This window comes from Rosa chinensis, chromosome 2 (assembly GCF_002994745.2).
Source record: "Rosa chinensis cultivar Old Blush chromosome 2, RchiOBHm-V2, whole genome shotgun sequence".
Classification (NCBI taxonomy): Eukaryota; Viridiplantae; Streptophyta; class Magnoliopsida; order Rosales; family Rosaceae; genus Rosa; species Rosa chinensis.
In genome coordinates, this window is record NC_037089.1 from 87916644 (window position 1) to 87933230 (window position 16587).

General features: G+C 37.7%; 3 protein-coding genes across 5 annotated transcripts; 2 read left to right on the plus strand and 1 right to left on the minus strand.

Moving 5' to 3' along the window:
- The first annotated feature begins 772 nt into the window (after nucleotides 1-772).
- On the plus strand, nucleotides 773-8591 carry LOC112188701 (ABC transporter I family member 11, chloroplastic). The gene is made up of 11 exons (XM_024327873.2): nucleotides 773-862; nucleotides 952-1009; nucleotides 1142-1221; nucleotides 1390-1441; nucleotides 1545-1678; nucleotides 1818-1932; nucleotides 2041-2127; nucleotides 2252-2300; nucleotides 2722-2806; nucleotides 3264-3385; nucleotides 7708-8591. The coding sequence occupies exons 1-10, from the start codon at nucleotides 774-776 to the stop codon at nucleotides 3340-3342; spliced, it is 828 nt and encodes a 275-aa protein (XP_024183641.1). The 5' UTR covers nucleotide 773; the 3' UTR covers nucleotides 3343-3385; nucleotides 7708-8591.
- Nucleotides 4001-6896, minus strand: LOC112188700 (protein LAZY 1). 2 transcript variants are annotated; one of them, XM_040513809.1, is made up of 5 exons: nucleotides 6763-6896; nucleotides 6618-6684; nucleotides 5444-6228; nucleotides 4594-4876; nucleotides 4001-4239 (listed from the first exon to the last, which is right to left on the minus strand). In XM_040513809.1, exons 1-5 carry the CDS (start codon nucleotides 6766-6768, stop codon nucleotides 4220-4222), a joined length of 1161 nt encoding a protein of 386 aa, XP_040369743.1. In that variant the 5' UTR covers nucleotides 6769-6896; the 3' UTR covers nucleotides 4001-4219. The 2 variants fall into 2 exon arrangements, with proteins under 2 accessions (XP_040369743.1, XP_024183640.1); XM_024327872.2 differs by lacking the exon at nucleotides 6763-6896 and having other exon boundaries at nucleotides 6618-6726.
- A 710-nt stretch (nucleotides 8592-9301) lies between the features above and the next one.
- On the plus strand, nucleotides 9302-13135 carry LOC112187314 (probable metal-nicotianamine transporter YSL6). Of its 2 annotated transcripts, none has more exons than XM_024326059.2 (7): nucleotides 9302-9791; nucleotides 9885-10057; nucleotides 10390-10487; nucleotides 10688-10825; nucleotides 11061-11250; nucleotides 11352-11484; nucleotides 11997-13135. In XM_024326059.2, the coding sequence occupies exons 1-7, from the start codon at nucleotides 9431-9433 to the stop codon at nucleotides 12932-12934; spliced, it is 2031 nt and encodes a 676-aa protein (XP_024181827.1). In that variant the 5' UTR covers nucleotides 9302-9430; the 3' UTR covers nucleotides 12935-13135. The 2 variants fall into 2 exon arrangements, with proteins under 2 accessions (XP_024181827.1, XP_024181828.1); XM_024326060.2 differs by having other exon boundaries at nucleotides 9303-9791; nucleotides 12000-13135.
- Nucleotides 13136-16587: the final 3452 nt, after the last annotated feature.

Below are 16587 nucleotides of genomic sequence, written 5' to 3' on the forward strand. Positions count from 1 at the left end.
GTATCGCGTGAATTTCTAAACGATACCCGTATTAGGCGTTAAGAGTTTTTAAACTCAACAGTCATCATAAACAATATAAATATCCAAATTTATGATACATTAAATGTTCATGATGTTATATGGTCTTTCTTAGCACTCATGCATGCATAGAAATATTGATTGATTTAGAAGAGTGAAATTTGCACAAAAATTGTGTGCTATAACAAGTCGGTTTTGGCACAAACCGGGGCAAACTTGTATCCCAATTAAACTTCATTGAAAATGAGGTCTTCAAGGCTCATATTGTTTCAGCCAATGGAAATCCATTACTTACCTTGAATAGTAGTCATATGAATTAATAAATAAAACACAATTCGCTGATATTTCTGCATTCAGTCAGTAGAAAAACCACCCAAAAAAAATATTCATTGTTTTTGGTATTTCTTAAGGCCTTACTTCACATTGGCATAAAAATATAAAAACATTTAGAAATGTGAAATATATCGGCCAATTGTTGAAAATAAGTTTTTTGGGATTCATTAAGACATGTCTAAGTAGTCGTATGAAATTCACTAAAAAATATACACTCTTAACATACTTTTGTGAGTTTGCACTCTTAACATACTTCATTATTTTGGATCTCAAGAACGGTCAGAAATCGAATCATTTATACTGTTTCATTTACGTGGCCCAAACACAAATGAAGAAAAAAACCCAAGCCCAAATGTCCCAAGCCCACGAGGCAGTCAGGTATTAATTATACCAGAAAAAGCCCCGGTCTGCAAACCGCGAAAATGGCGAGCTCAGTTTTGGCTTTGGAGCCCTTTTCAGGCTGCAGACCGCTCCAACCGGCTGCCTCAATCGCACCCAAATCGCCTTCAAGGCATGCATCACCTCTCTCTCTCTCTCTCTCACGAATCTTTAGCCTTCACAATTATAATTCAATTGGATTCTTTCGTTTTCTTTGTACAGTTTGAGGTTCCGGAAATCTCAACCCGTGAAATTCAAATGCGATTACTCCTGCTTTGAAGTAAGTCTTGTTGATTTTTTTTTTCCCGAATAAGTTTTTGATGATGAGATAGGCAATGTGCATAACCGTAGGGGTTTGGAATAGTCTGCTTTGTTAAATTTGTACTGAATGTAAATTGTCTGTAACTTCAAGGTCAGAGATGTGAGCTACCAGCCGCCAGGGACCGAGCTCAGCCTTCTAAATGCTGTTAGTTTTTCGCTTCCGGAGAAGAGGTACGTGTCTGTGGTGTAATGCCATTTTTTTATTATTGCATGAAAACCAAGTGATTTGGATAGATGAATGAAGTAGGTGATAGGGCGTGCTGGATGCGATGAACTAGATCACATATGTTATGTCACGTTTTGTATTCATAGGATAATTTGTTCATGTTTACCTGGCAGCTTTGGCTTGATTTTTGGGAGGAGTGGTAGCGGAAAGACTACTCTTGTGCAGGTTGTGTGTTGTTGTTGTTGTTAAGGGAACTATTATGCTATCCGTCTTGTTCTTAAGCACGAAGCAGTATCTTGTTGTATGATTTCCTCTTCTCCCTCTTCAGCTGCTTGCAGGTTTAAACAAACCAACTTCAGGTTCAATTCAGATTCAAAAATATGGAAATGACGGCAAGCCGATTCGGTCTCCGGAATCCTTATCCACAGGAAGAGTTGGCATTGTATTTCAGTTTCCAGAGAGGTATTGAATGTTAGCTAGGGAAGTAAGATGAATTGGTTTGCAAATTCTATTTCTGTTTTCTAGTGTTTGTAAATTACCAACTTTTCAGTAGCCCTCAATTTTTTATTTTTTTTATTAATATGTCCATCTTTCAAGCTAGGTATTTCGTGGCAGATAATGTGCTTGATGAAGTTACTTTTGGGTGGCCAAGGCAAAAGGGAGATCTTCAAATGAAGGAGAATCTTGCTCGAAACCTCCACAGAGCGATTAATTGGGTACTTGTGCTCTTCTCAGCATGAAATGTCTTCTACATATTCTGACAGTTTTGTTCTTCTCATTCATGTTCATTATTTTTTGGGTCTGTTATATCAAAATGGCTGCAGGTTGGTTTAAGTGGGATCTCACTGGATAGAGATCCTTACTCCCTTAGTGGTGGCTACAAACGTCGTCTTGCCTTGGCAATTCAACTGGTAAGACTCTAGTTTTAAATATAATCAAAGATAGTAATTTCTTTCATAAGATCGCAGTCTTACATAGCTGATTAGAGCTATGGTACGAAGTCACTCATACTTGTCAATTTGCCCAAATCTTCAGGTACAAATCCCAGATTTATTGATATTGGATGAACCTCTTGCTGGTCTTGGTATGAAGATGAATTTAGTGCTCTTTAATTCTACATCATTATGTGTCTTCCCCTTTGCTGTTTCCATGCAAGTTGAACAAATGATACTTTCCAACAATGAGCCATAAAATCCCCTTTGTCCCTTGCCTGCAAAACATTCTTCACTGACAACCGATATAGTCTTTCCCAGTCACTATTCGAACTGGATTTTGTCATTCATTATATTCAAAGTGATTTTGGTACACTTGAATATTGAACCAAATTGACCCAATCATGCCAAAGTTCCGGTCCATACTTTTTTTTGGTCTGAGAATTCATTTTTCTGTAAATTCTTTTATTAGTGCTCATACCTTAATACTTATTACCTTCTTTTTTTTTTTTTTTTTTGGGTTTATGTTTTTGATCCTTCATTTGAAATTATAGTATCCTGTGTTTTCATCAGATTGGAAGGCACGTGCAGATGTTGTGAAGCTACTAAAGCATCTAAAGAAAGAATTAACCATACTTGTTGTCAGCCATGATCTCAAGTCTGTCCCTTGGTCCTTAATTTCAGTTTCTTTGTTATTCTTCACATGTTTTATGTTCAGAATTAGTTCTGCATTGCCACAGTGAACTAGGTAGTTCGGGTGTAGGGTATGTCATTTTCCAATATCTGATGGATGGAGGTGTCCTGCATAAGCTTGATTTCTGCATTAGACTTAGTTGGATATCGTGTAGACATCTTTTTTAACACCAGTACAAAATAGAGAGTGAGCTTGGTATACAGGTCCTATTAAATTTGTTGAGCAGCGTGCATATAATTGCCACTGAAATCCAATGGAGTCATGGTGAAAAAAAATAAATAAAAAGCCCTTCATAACACAATTAATTGTTGCAGTGGCTTAAAGTGCATACCAAGTCAATATAAAGTAATAAAGTACTGTATCTGGTATATTTTTCTATGCATTTTGTGTCTGCTTATGGTACTTGTAATGTGTCTTTCAGAGAGTTAGCAGCTTTAGTTGATCATTCTTGGAGGATGGATATGGGTGGCAGTCTTAAGGAGGAGCCTCTGCCAATTTAATTTCAAATTATGCTGGTGCCTCCTGATAATCTGGCGCTGCAAGGTTTAAATCTTTTCTTATTTTAACTTCTGAGTTCTGACATATTAATGCTTGACATGGAGGGTTTATGATAGCAAAGTATTACTTAAAAGAATAAAAACGGAATCTAAGAAATAGCCAGAAGCTTGAGAGCAATTTTCTAAGTCCAACTAGTTTATACTGTTAAGAGGTGGAGACTTTAACTGCTATCTATAATGAATTGAAATTTTGAACTATGTTAAATATAAGCAACTATAGTGCTTTGTATGGATACTTGGATAGTCGATAGCTAGGAGTAGATGCATTTAATTTGTTGGCCTGATTGTGGGTATAATATTTGAGATAGATGCCTATACCTGCCTCTTTGGCTATACCAAGTCTACTAAATGTCTGATAAGATTACATGGTATCTAAACAAAACAGTAGGCGATGATAAGAGGGTCTGCCTGCCAACATGAAATTTGGGGAGCATCACAGAATATATTTGTAGTACTTATTTAAGCAAACCAAAATGGTTCACAAGTCTCAACCATTGAAAGATTTGTAGATAATCAAAAGCATGTATATTGATTCATATAAAGTCATAAACATAGTCAAACTTCATCATCACAGTGATCACACTGATACAATATAGGTACATCTAGTACTCCTCAAAAGCATGTTTATTGATTCAGATAAGTCATAAACATACTCAAACTTCATCATCACACTGATACAAGATAAGTACGTCTAGTACACCATTACCTTTTCTTGAATGCAACTTACCACTTAATCATTCACAAATAAGTACATGACCAATTGAAATATTCAAACGAACACACATTCTTTCTCATAAAGGTGGCCACTTATGATTTCTTACTACAGCTCCAACACCAAGTCTGAAATGCAAGTAGTGGAAACTGGTTAGTGTATTTATAGTAGGCTCAACTTTGCAGGCCATGAGGTCCATGATCAGACTCATTATGGAAAACTTGATATGTGGCCTAATAAATTTTTCTTCTATGTTGTGAAGATGGTATGCTCATCAATGATAAGTTCTCTTTTCTTTTCTTTTTTTGGAAGTAATGGTATAATTCCTGAATTGTTAGTTCTTAAGTTTCTCATTATTGAATTAGGTGTTTTGTACTTTTGTTCTCTTGGATGTTAGGTTTTCTGTTTGTTGTTAGGTGTTTTGTACTGGTAGGAACTAAACCAAGTATGTTGCCATGGTATGGAATAGAAAAGATACTTACAGTCTGCATCTGTTTTGATCCAGTGCTCTTCATTTCTTCTCAAATCACTGCCATTCAGCCTGTATTGAGGCCAGTCCATGTACTTCTTACTTTGTTTGGTCCCTTCCTTAAACTTTGACTCATGGGGTAACCTTCTGTTCTCTGCACCCATGAGTATCAGATTCCTATTACAACCACCAATGTTACTGGAGTTGCTCTTGTCCTTGTATTTCTTGGACTTGATAAATTCTTTTTCAGCAATAGAGCCTTCAGGATGAATCCTTCTTTGAAACATACGTAATACCTGCATTCGACACAAAAAGAAATGAAAAAGTTGAACGGTAAATTGTCATCAATTCTTTTCTAATATAAGTTGAGGGATCATCTGGTAGTCTCGGGTAAACTATCAAAAAAGAAAAAACAATTGTTTTTCTGATGAGACATTTGTCTCATGGAACCTATACCCATAAGTAAGGTTCCCTGACTGGATTCTTGGTTTGCCAGAGAGCATTAACCTGGCAACAGCACCTGCTTTTGAGTGTATCCCTAATTCCTTATATAAACCACACTAGCCCAGATTTTGTTCATCCCAAGTTTGCCTTACACCATTAATTTTGTATGATGCCAGTGTCACATCCTTTGTGTGTGCTGAAGCTGTAAGCCACCATTGGATCTCTCACCAGTGAGGTACCTTTTGTGTAGATGCTTAGAACAGATCATGGACAGTATCTGATTGACATACCGTATCTTGGTTGCCATTATTAGGTATGCAATGATGCATGTGCATATGCTCATACATGAGTGTTGTGGTATGTGTATGTGTGTATAATCAAGAGCCATCAGATATGCTGTTCAGCTATGGGAACCCAACCTTATGGGGTTTCTTCTTGGTTGAAACAGAATCAGATGCCTCACCAAGTTTCTTCATGATGGAAACAGGATCATTTGAATGACCACTAGTAGAAGTGGAGCTCTTGGAAGAAGCATAGAGTTTTTTTATTATCTTCTTCATGGAATCCATGGCAGATTTACGTTTTTGCTTGGGATCTTTCTCCTCACTTCTCTCGAAATTTTCAGTCACTTTTGTCCTATCAAACAGCTCTTGTAGTGATGCCTTTTCTTTCTTTGCTTCTGTTCTCATTTCTGGCAATTCAACTGAGGACCCAAGCAGATATCCTTGGAGGGGACATACCACTGTTGCTGCACAGTACTCTTCATCTTCAGAGTCCTCCATTTGCATGCCACTGAGTGTAATACTGCTAACATGACTGTTCCTCGCTGATGATGGATCTTCCCTTGTCTCAGCCTCAAGAAACCTCTCTAGCTCATAGTTGATGAGCTTCAAGTCATTTTCTGTGACCTCTGTTTTTCTCTCAGTTAGGTTCTCTAAAGGTGTTGCAAACGTTGGTGTTGCTGGTTCATTGGCACTTGTTTCCGAGCCAAGAGTTCCAATGGTGAGAAAGCCATGAAACAGCTCTGAGACAATAGCAGATGTTTCTTCTTCTCTCCTGTCTACAGATTCAGAAAAACATTTCTTTTGGTCCTTCCTAGGTGGCTCTAGGAATGTAGATCCATATCTGTAACGGATGGTTGGCTTTGTATAGGCATCTTGGTCATCATCTGATGGCTGAGCTGAAAGGCAGATACAAGGATTCCCTGAAATTTGTTATGGAAAGACTTAGGACATTTGTGAAAATAACTAGAGGTGAATGACTTCATTTGTGCATATTAGTCATATTGATGACTGCATTTCTGGACATTTAAACTGGTTGATCTTGTTGAATGATTTCGTTAGGCGTGTGCTAGCAGCTGTATGATTTATAGTATAAGGTGCTCCTAATGATTTCGCCCAGGAGAGATAGTGGTTGTGGGCGCTAGTAATAAAAGATTGGCTACCTCGGGCAATATGGGTTTTGAGGTATCATAAATCCTAATAGCTTGACAGGGTTTTGCTTGAGGTGCCAGGTTCGTTTGGAGAATCAGAATCTCTACATTTGGTTTTAATGTAAATTGTGAAGAAAATGAAAGAAAATTAGTAGGAATACCAATACTGAGATCCTTGAGAGGTTCAATGCTACTGTGCTGAAATTTTTGGTGCACCCATTGTAACAACTGCATCAATGGTTTGCAAAGGTGAAGTTAAATAGATTGAAAATAACATCTCATATATTTGGTATGAGTTTAACTTACCTTCATTTTCACCTGTCTTGGAGGGCTTGATGTTATATTGATTCAGGAACCATGGGAGACAAAAAATAGATGTAGATGTAGATGTAGTTTGCAAGGAAGATGGGATTTAAAAAGAGATGGTAGGAATGTTAAAGAGTCACAGAATAATCTCATAAAGATCTATCAATTTGACTTCTGAATGCTGATTGATACAAGGGTATGATAAGGTTGAGTAGAGAGAACCAATTAGAAAGATACAAGATTGTGGTTGGCTGCTCTTATCAAAGACCAAATCATCTAGAGAAATTGGAGGTTGGTTTGAACACCATGAAATTGTCTTCGTGCATATTTGTGTTTTCTTGAAGTTAGTCTCACAGGTATAAATAATGCCACATGTAATCCTTGATAAATTATATAATAACATGTAAACACAGACATGTCTTTTAGTTGGCCATAGACCTGATAAACAAGTGTCTTTCGGGTAGTGCAACAATGCAAAGGACGACGAGAGTATGCAATGTACTTGTTTCGCTGGTGAAAATATACATATTTTGTAATCTGATTATTGGATCTAACTGAGCTTCTGTAGCATTCTTAAGCCACATTACAAGAGTTAATGCAATGCAGTTTTTTGTGATATCATAGTGACAGTAATTCACTCGTTTATTTTCAATGAAAATTGTATTTGCTATATTTTCATTTTGCACCTTACTTTTTAAAGCTGTTCATTGCATGTGAAAAGTTGATCTTAATCCAGTGTTGGTTCTAGAGAGCAGTCTTTTTACAATGAAATGTAGGATCACCAGACAAGAGTAGGTCCATTTTTACTTCAATCACACTTATGCAGCTTCTCTGCTTGCAGCTTATGAATTAAGTTTCTGTTTTTGCCATATACTGACGTAATCTACTTGCTTTAGCCTTTATTTCTGCCTGTTGTTTTGTACTTGATTAAAACCTTTCATGCAGGTATGATTATGACATTTATTAGCTTAGAGGCTTGCATTCACCAACTGCCTTATTTATCATATTCAAGTATCTTCTCGACCGAGGAGGCAGTAGGACAATGTTGCTGGCCCAGAAATATCTGCATACCCCACAAGGATCTCTGGAAGTAGACTAAGGAAGGAGAAAGCAGTTGTAGGCTTACAGACAAGAGCAGTGCATCCATTCACGTGTCTTTGACTAGATCTTCTATCAGTGGGGCTTGAATATTACTCAAAAGAGAAATGAACTATTAAAAAGAAGGTGAGGAGTCCTGGAGTGTCTTTGTTCACTCTTCCTGAGTCTGGTGTATTCCTTTGTGGAGGTAAGTTTCTGCTAAAAATGACAACAATTCGAGTTGGAATTGGTATACCATCTTTGTTTTTGTTTCTTTTTTGCATGAAACGATGTATGTGTCTCCCACTGTAATTAATTGAGATTGAGACAAGCTTGCTCAAATCCATCAAACTTGCAATCAATAATGCTCAATTGGGTGCTGAGCATCCTCATTTGTAGCTACCCAACGAAGAGCTACGATACGCAGGGTGTCAGATATCAGAATCACTGACCTTCATTGCAGATTCGATACACTACAACAAACTTACGTTTTGCAAGCCCTCAGGATGGTGACCATGGAATAATAAATGTTTTTATTATTGTTGTCATTTGTATGGAATTATTGCATTTTGATAAGAAACAGGTTAGATGAGTAGGGTAAGCCCATCATCCTAATTTTCTGTATTGCTGCTTTAGCAGGTGAATTCAATAATTTAGCCCACAATCAGAGTCTCTTTTTGTAGATGGATAGTAGGTACTTGAATTTCTTATGATGATAACATATTATAATATAACTTTGGTTTTGTTGATGAGGTTTTGCATTCACAATGAGTATTATATGAATTTCCCTATTCTCTTTCTTTTAATTTAGCCACTGATGTCCATATACTCTGGAATATTCTTTTGGTAGTAATTTGTCCTACTCCCTTGTCCACGGTCCATCAATTCCATTCAGGATTGAAGGAGACTCTTGTACATAAATTGTACATATACCTTTAGAAAACGTAATCGGGATACTGATAGTGCATGTATTAGGTACCAAAGTGTTTTTGTTTTTGGCATTTAAAGTTTGGGAACCGCGATGGCTATCACTTATATATATAATACATCATCTTCCGTTGCTCATTAATAAACCCTTCATTTCCCTAAAAGAAAAGAAAAAACAAAAAGCACTTCACACAATTGCCTTTGCTGCAAGTTATTGGTAAACAGGTGCATCAGATCGCCATAAAGGTTCATCGGAGTGGATAAGGTCGGTGGCCCGCATTGTACAGATAAAAGAGATAACGTTGAGACAGTGGCATATGGATTGTTTGGGTCAGAGTGAAATACGCAGCCCAATGGGCTCAAACATTAATTGGGTTAGCGGTCACATTTGGATTATTTGGGTCACAGGGGTTACATTTCCAATGAACCTACTGGGAATGTGTGGAAACACGCGGCAAATTTTGAGTGGACCCGGTAAATCCCAACAAACTTTCGAAAGGGCTCTACCAGATAGATAGATAGATACCTTTCCCGACATTCTCAACTACCTTTCTCAGTCAGTTTCTCTCGTCTTCTGAAATTCCATATCCACTAGAATTGGAAGACTTGAAATTCGAAAATCCCTATTGAGATTCGATTCTTCTCAAATCTCAAAGTGGAAGTGATGGGGACCGAGACGACCTCCGTGGAGATATCCGAGCCGTTGCTTGTTGACGACTCGGACAAAATCAAGGCCGTTGTGGAGGAGGACCGACTGCCGGAATGGAAGGAGCAGATCACGGTGAGAGGGCTGGTGGTGAGCGCCGTGCTGGGGACCCTGTTCTGCATCATCACGCACAAGCTGAATCTGACGGTGGGGATCATCCCGTCCTTGAATGTGGCCGCCGGTCTGCTCGGGTTCTTCTTCGTCAAGTCCTGGACCGGGTTCTTGGCCCAATTAGGTTTTCAGGTGAAGCCCTTCACCAGGCAAGAGAACACTGTCATCCAAACTTGCGTCGTCGCTTGCTATGGCCTCGCCTTTAGCGGTATAACCCTCAACCATTAGCTCTCTTAATCTCTCTCTAATTAAATTTGGTTGCATCTTTTTTAATATCGGAAAAAAAAAAAATTGATGACAGGGGGATTCGGTTCGTATTTGGTTGCAATGGATGAGAGAACATATAAACTCATCGGGGAGGATTACCCTGGTAACAGGGCAGAAGATGTTATTAATCCGAGCTTGTGGTGGATGACTGGTTTCCTCGTTGTTGTCAGCTTCCTTGGACTTTTTAGTCTCGTTCCGCTTCGCAAGGTAACTACTTCCACTGTGGTTTGTTCATTCTTCCAACAATGTTGGGTGTTTTGTTCTTCTATGTTGTAGTTGCTGTGTTCCTATTAGTTGCTTGTTAGCTTCCATGGTTCTACTTTTCGCAATGTCTTTTTAGTTTGCCATAGATGTGGCTGTTCAATTTATATACCTAAGTAATTATGTTAACCTTTCAGAGGAACTGTTGTCTCTTATTTTGTAAGGCATTGGCCCCGCCATTTTTAAGACTCTTAAAAGTTTGACATGCCTGTTGGCCACCATGATTGGCATTCGTTGTAGTTGAAAGCATCCTCACTTGTGTATGCTTTTGAAATCAGGTTATGGTTATGGATTACAAACTTACATACCCCAGTGGGACTGCCACAGCAATGTTGATCAATAGCTTTCACACTAAAAGTGGTGCAGAGCTTGCCGGGTAAACTCTATGTCTCAACTTCATGAAATGCCACCACTGAAACTGGTCATTCTTTCCCGTTTAAAAAAAAAAGAAAAAGATTTAATATCCTAAGCCCTTTCTATCTGTTTTCATTCAAATAGAGGCCTGAGTTCAAAATGAATCTTTTTTTTTTTTATACTTTTTTTGCACTGAATATATATGTACTCTTTTTATTGCAGGAAGCAAGTGCAATGTCTTGGAAAGTATTTAAGCATGAGTTTAATTTGGAGCTGCTTTAAGTGGTTCTTCAGTGGTATTGGAGATTCATGTGGGTTTGACAACTTTCCTAGCCTTGGATTGACACTTTTTAAGAACACGTACGTATCTTCTTTTTTTCTTTGTCTGATTCTTTTATTGAGTCTAATTCCCTTCCCCTTTCATCCCCTCCCTTCACCCCCCTGCAACACCATTTTCACCCCACTTAATTATAAGTTGAGGTAGCTAACACTACTTTGGTGGAGCCACTGGCGGTAGCTGGTGATGAGAAACAAAGGACTTTGTTTATGAATTAGAAGTAAAGCTGTCTGTATTTACATGTTTCGCTATGTGCAGGTTTTATTTCGACTTCAGTCCTACTTATGTCGGATGTGGTCTTATTTGCCCTCACATAGTCAACTGCTCAGTACTTCTTGGGGCTATCATATCATGGGGTTTCCTTTGGCCTCTCATATCCCAACATGCTGGGCACTGGTATCCAGCTGACCTTGGTAGCAATGATTTCAAAGGTCTTTATGGATATAAGGTATTGTGGAATCATTTTTGTTGGGGGCAACACTACCATCATTATAGCAATAATCTTGATTATATTTGAGGTTTGGCTCAATCCATAATGTTTGTTTACAGGTCTTCATAGCTATTGCCCTTATTTTGGGGGATGGTCTATACAATTTGATCAAGATTATAGCCATTACCATCAAGGAAATATGCAATAAAAGTAGTATACAGAGCAATCTTCCTTTGGTTAAAGAAAAGTTGGGTGAGTATTCATATGATGTCTAATATTCATGGATAATTTATTTGACACCCTTTAGTTCTTCACATTGAATCATATACGGAAGGCATTAGTTCAGTGTTGAACTTTTTTCCCCCCTCTTCTTAGCTTGTAGTAGTTATCTAGTAATCTGGATTGAGTTGTGACGTAAGGGCATAACTGGCTTAAACATCGTTGTCATTTAATATTGTTATTGCAATTAGGAATGCTAAAGTAAATTATTTGACTTAAGAGTAGCACTCTATATGTATTTACTGCACAGGCATACTGTGTGGTTTTTTCTGCTAGATATAGATAAAGAGAACTTAAATTGAGTTCTGATAGTTGAGCCAAAACTAATTTTAATTTTAGGTCCTGAGTCAAGTTAATTGTTCAAGGCAGATTTCATTGGTTAAATTATCTGATCAGTATCTTCTGAACTCTACATTTATTGTCTAGTTATTCTTTGTGGGATGAATATGTTTTCTGCTGAAGATTAATAGTTGTTATGTGCTTAGCAGATGGTGAGAGTTCTGAAGTAACCCTGGAACAAAAAAAGAGGGATGAGGTATTTCTCAAGGATAGAATACCAAACTGGGTTGCCGGTTCTGGATATGTGGCCCTGGTGGCAATATCGACAGCAACAATGCCAATTATCTTTCCGCCTCTCAAATGGTATTTGGTGCTGTGCTCATACATCCTTGCTCCTGCTCTTGCCTTTTGCAACTCCTATGGCACTGGCCTCACAGACTGGAGTTTAGCTTCAACTTATGGGAAAATAGGTCTTTTCATCATTGCTTCATTAGTGGGAAGTGATGGTGGGGTTATAGCTGGTTTAGCTGCTTGTGGGGTGATGATGTCCATTGTCTCTACCGCAGCCGATCTCATGCAAGACTTCAAGACAGGTTACCTCACCATGTCCTCGGCCAAGTCTATGTTTATCAGCCAGTTAGTGGGAACAGCCATGGGTTGTGTGATAGCTCCATTAACATTTTGGTTGTTTTGGACTGCTTTTGATATTGGCTCACCTGATGGTCCGTACAAAGCACCATATGCTGTAATATTCAGGGAAATGGCAATTTTAGGTATTGAAGGCTTCTCCGAGCTGCCAAAGCACTGCTTGGCTATGTGTTGCGGTTTCTTTGTGGCTGCTTTGGTGATAAACCTCTTGAGGGACGTGACTCCTAAGAAGGTATCCCAATATATTCCTATTCCAATGGCTATGGCAGTCCCATTCTACATCGGAGCCTACTTTGCCATTGATATGTTTGTCGGGACAGTGATATTGTTTATATGGGAGCGAATGAATAGGCAGAATTCAGAGGATTTTGCAGGGGCAGTCGCTTCGGGTCTAATATGCGGTGATGGGATTTGGACAATTCCATCCGCGATCCTCTCTATCTTCAAGGTCAATCCACCCATCTGCATGTACTTTGGGCCTTCTTGGAGCAGCTAGCTGGTGTTGTGATTGTAACTTGTAAGTTGGAACTGAAAAGTTGTTGTATTGTTTCAACTCACCTGGCTGTCTAGGTTGGCTGGTTAGACTTTGTAAATACATAAATATGTATGATTTATTGGGGTTGTCTTGCTTCCATGTACACCAGACAGTTGATTTGATTACTTGGAAGTCTAGTCTCCCTTTCGTCTTTTTATATCATTCAAATAGTCTTTCACAAGGAAACTTTTTGCTCAAGTTACTAATTATCATCCGGTTTGTTGAGCGACTGCAAATGGTTGCTGATAAGGTCAACACATTACCCCCAAACTTTAGTAGAGGGGTGCCAGCCGAAAAAGTGACTGGATGCATACGTAAATTTCGCCAAAAGGGAGTGAGCGTATGGATGTCCCATTCGGTGGGAATTGAACCTGGAATTTTCTCACATAATATTTTTTTGGTCAACAACTCGTTTTTCACTAAAAATTATGGACTATAGGCCTATAGCACACAGTTTTTTTTTGGTCAAAATCTCATATTCTTATTTTTTTCACCAAAATTTTCACCTTCAAATCATGATTTTTACGTATTTCTCAAACATACCGAATTCAAAAATCTCAACTTGATATTTTTTTTTAACGATTTTTCAGAGTCAAAACAGAAGAAAAATCATTAAAAAAATTGTAAAGATTTTGGTGTTCCGCAAGTTCACACACCTTCCATAAATCATTCTTAGCAAAAGGAAAACTTATGTTGCAAAACATTTTCAAGAAGAAGAAAAAATGTGTTACGTTTTGGCATGTCACGGTTGCCCCCATGACACTTCCAAACGTGCCAAACCATGCGGACACTTTTTTTTTCTTCTGAAATCTCCTTGTGTCATGAGTTCATCAGTAGTAAAACATGATTTTTAGTCAGTGTTCCAATTAACAGAATTTGAAAATATCCACCCAATTTTTTTCCTTTTTACAATTTCTCAACTCAAAAAGAATCCGGAGCACAAAAAATTTCTGAATAATTTTTCATCATCTGTTACATACTTTACATTCTTATTAATAGTGCTGCAGAATTATAACTCTCTGCATTGCATGTATAGCATAAATTTTATAATCAATGGTTTTAGGTTAATGAGGATGCATCATTATTATGTAGAAGAAATCTTCGATCTGTTTGAAATACTAATGCCTTTTCTAGTGGCTCATGGTGAGTCTGGTTGATCATAATAAATGAGATGAAATTTCGTATACGTAATTCATATATGCATAAATGTTTGATGGGATGGTTCCCTATAGGCCAACACATGCATTGGTGTAAGCACTTCTGAATCGAATCGAATCTATCGAACCTCCTATTTATAGTACTATATATCTATGTGCAGGTTGATGAATGGTATATATGCCTGCCTCTTGCTACCTCATACCCTTTCATTACATGTGAGAAAGAAAAAAAAAATCATTTCCAAATTATAAACATATATGATTGTTTTCTTGAAGCCATTTTCACTTGCAGAGTAAATAATTTCCAGCAAGACTAAAGCAAATTCTTCCGGGTTGCATCTAGCTTGCACATGGATAATGATATGTTTACAGTATTAGGAAGAATCAGAAATGGGAAAAGGTAGAGAGGAAGTTCCACCACATTAACAAATAGAGACTCCTCCGATATGCACCATCCATTATATTCTCCATTCCAATTGCTGAGCTCCAATAAAAGCCAGAATCTCTAACTGAATGGGATGGACCTCAATCACCAATCACCATTATCCTTATCTTTCCCTCATGACATATCTCTCCTCTCTATCTGTGGGTGCCATCGTTTTCTTCTGCTTTTCAATTGTTATTTTGTCGGTAATGTGCAAGTTTTCGTTCTTCTTGTAACCTTATTTTCTTCAAGAAAGTTGAATAAGAATACCAACAAAATCTCGCCAAAAATTTGTGATACGGCCCTTTGGAGAAAAATGTCTTTAGTAGTGATTGAAAGCATCTTTAAAGCCTATGTTCAACTCTTTTCTTAAAAGAGGAAAAACAATTTTGACAGTATAGAAAGTGAAAACTAGAAATAAACGATGATGAAGCCTGCACTTTTATCTTATTGTTATTGCATTTCTATATGATGTTACTTGACGAATTGATGGCAATAATTTTAAGATAGATGTAGCCCATTTCATAAAATGGGTGGTTGAGATACATCAATCCATCAAAATTGGGAAAAGAATCCATTGCAAATGTGAAAACAGTGTAGCTAATAATACAAGAGGTCACAATCTGTGCCATGTGATGTGCCTCAGTCCCAGTTTTCATTTTCAATTTTGAGCACTATAGCTGGGAGCTGCCTCTTTGCTTATGCTTATATGGCATAGCTGTAGCATACAGTCACCCTCAAAATTATTACTTGAAAGATCTAACGTGTCAAACTATGCAGTTCTCTTCTTTTTTTTCAACCAATTATAGATTCTGCATATGCTGTATAATAGTTGGTTGGTTGTCCAATTCAGTACTACTGTCTGCAAAATTTGAATCCTTTTAACAAACAGATGCAGAATGGTTAAAATAAGCAACAACCCAAAATGGTACAAAATGACCGCATCCATCTGTTTTGCATTAAGCTATAACAATATATACCTGGCTAGCTAGCTGATGGGGAGTTTCCTAGAGCTTTCTCCTCCAAATTATTTGATTTATGAGAACTGTTGCTGTTGACTTGCAGCCAAGTTCATACAAATTCATACGCATGTTTCAACTTTATTGTTGGCGAATCTAAAAATATAATTGCAGGCAGCTTTTGTATGTACAGCCAGAACATATTTTCGATCTAGCTTCTATTTTATTTATTTGTTTTTATTTTGCACAGATTAAATTTTAACGCTTATCATTGTTAACTTCTATATTGGTTGCCTAAAAGGAGCGAGGTATCCATCGAAATGACAAAGTCCATTACCTTAACGCTTCTGGTGTGATGGCCCATATATAAACTCAAAACCTTAATCATTAGTGTCAGTGTCTGTGTTCTTTAATTAATAAAGCTGCATTCTTTCTTCCGTATATCAGCATGCCCCTGAAAAGATCAACCCTAATTTTCCAATTTTATTGAAAAGGGGAATATGAAAGCTTGAGATGTGCATGCATGTCAAAGAAAATATTGAAGAAAACCCTACTGTGGTGGAGACTTTAGGCTTAATCCCCATCATATTACTTCCCTTGGCTTCTAGAATACCTAAAAGTTAATCGGTTTTTTCTGAATAGAAGTAAGAGGTTTGAATGGTGCATTAAGACATACCTAGCACAGTAAAAAGATAAGTGAGCCAATTCAGGTTATCGATCTCTAATTAGAAAACCTTAATATGAAAGCAAAGATCTTTTTCCCATTGCTTCGAATTCATGTATATAAAAGCCAGCCACAGCAAGAAGGATATTTCAACAGCTAACTTTTGAAGAGGGGCCTGCATTGTCTCCATGATGGGAAGCACTTGTCACTACCAATTCAATCACCAACATACACGTACCGTTCATCCCATTCCCATTTCCCGCTATTATTATGCATCGATCAATTGGTCTTCTCCACATCAAACCCTAAAAGTTAGCTTACGGATACCTCCCTCATTGACACTTCTTTCGCTTTAATGGAGGCTAGCTTAAAGAAGTAGAAGGAACAGGAAAAGCTAGCTAGCATGCTCT

Excerpts from the sequence above, each read along its gene's own strand:
- LOC112187314 (XM_024326059.2), top strand. The coding sequence starts at position 9,431 with ATGGGGACCGAGACGACCTCCGTGGAGATATCCGAGCCGTTGCTTGTT. Across the intron at positions 10,488-10,687 it reads AGTGGTGCAGAGCTTGCCGG|GAAGCAAGTGCAATGTCTTG; the intron begins GTAAACTCTATG and ends TTTTTATTGCAG. Across the intron at positions 11,485-11,996 it reads TTTGGTTAAAGAAAAGTTGG|CAGATGGTGAGAGTTCTGAA; the intron begins GTGAGTATTCAT and ends TTATGTGCTTAG.
- LOC112188700 (XM_040513809.1), bottom strand. Across the intron at positions 6,229-6,617 it reads TCTCAAGGATCTCAGTATTG|GGAATCCTTGTATCTGCCTT; the intron begins GTATTCCTACTA and ends AACAAATTTCAG. Across the intron at positions 4,240-4,593 it reads GATCAAAACAGATGCAGACT|ACTTGGTGTTGGAGCTGTAG; the intron begins GTAAGTATCTTT and ends CTTGCATTTCAG.
- LOC112188701 (XM_024327873.2), top strand. The coding sequence starts at position 774 with ATGGCGAGCTCAGTTTTGGCTTTGGAGCCCTTTTCAGGCTGCAGACCG. Across the intron at positions 863-951 it reads GCACCCAAATCGCCTTCAAG|TTTGAGGTTCCGGAAATCTC; the intron begins GCATGCATCACC and ends TTCTTTGTACAG. Across the intron at positions 1,933-2,040 it reads TCCACAGAGCGATTAATTGG|GTTGGTTTAAGTGGGATCTC; the intron begins GTACTTGTGCTC and ends AAATGGCTGCAG.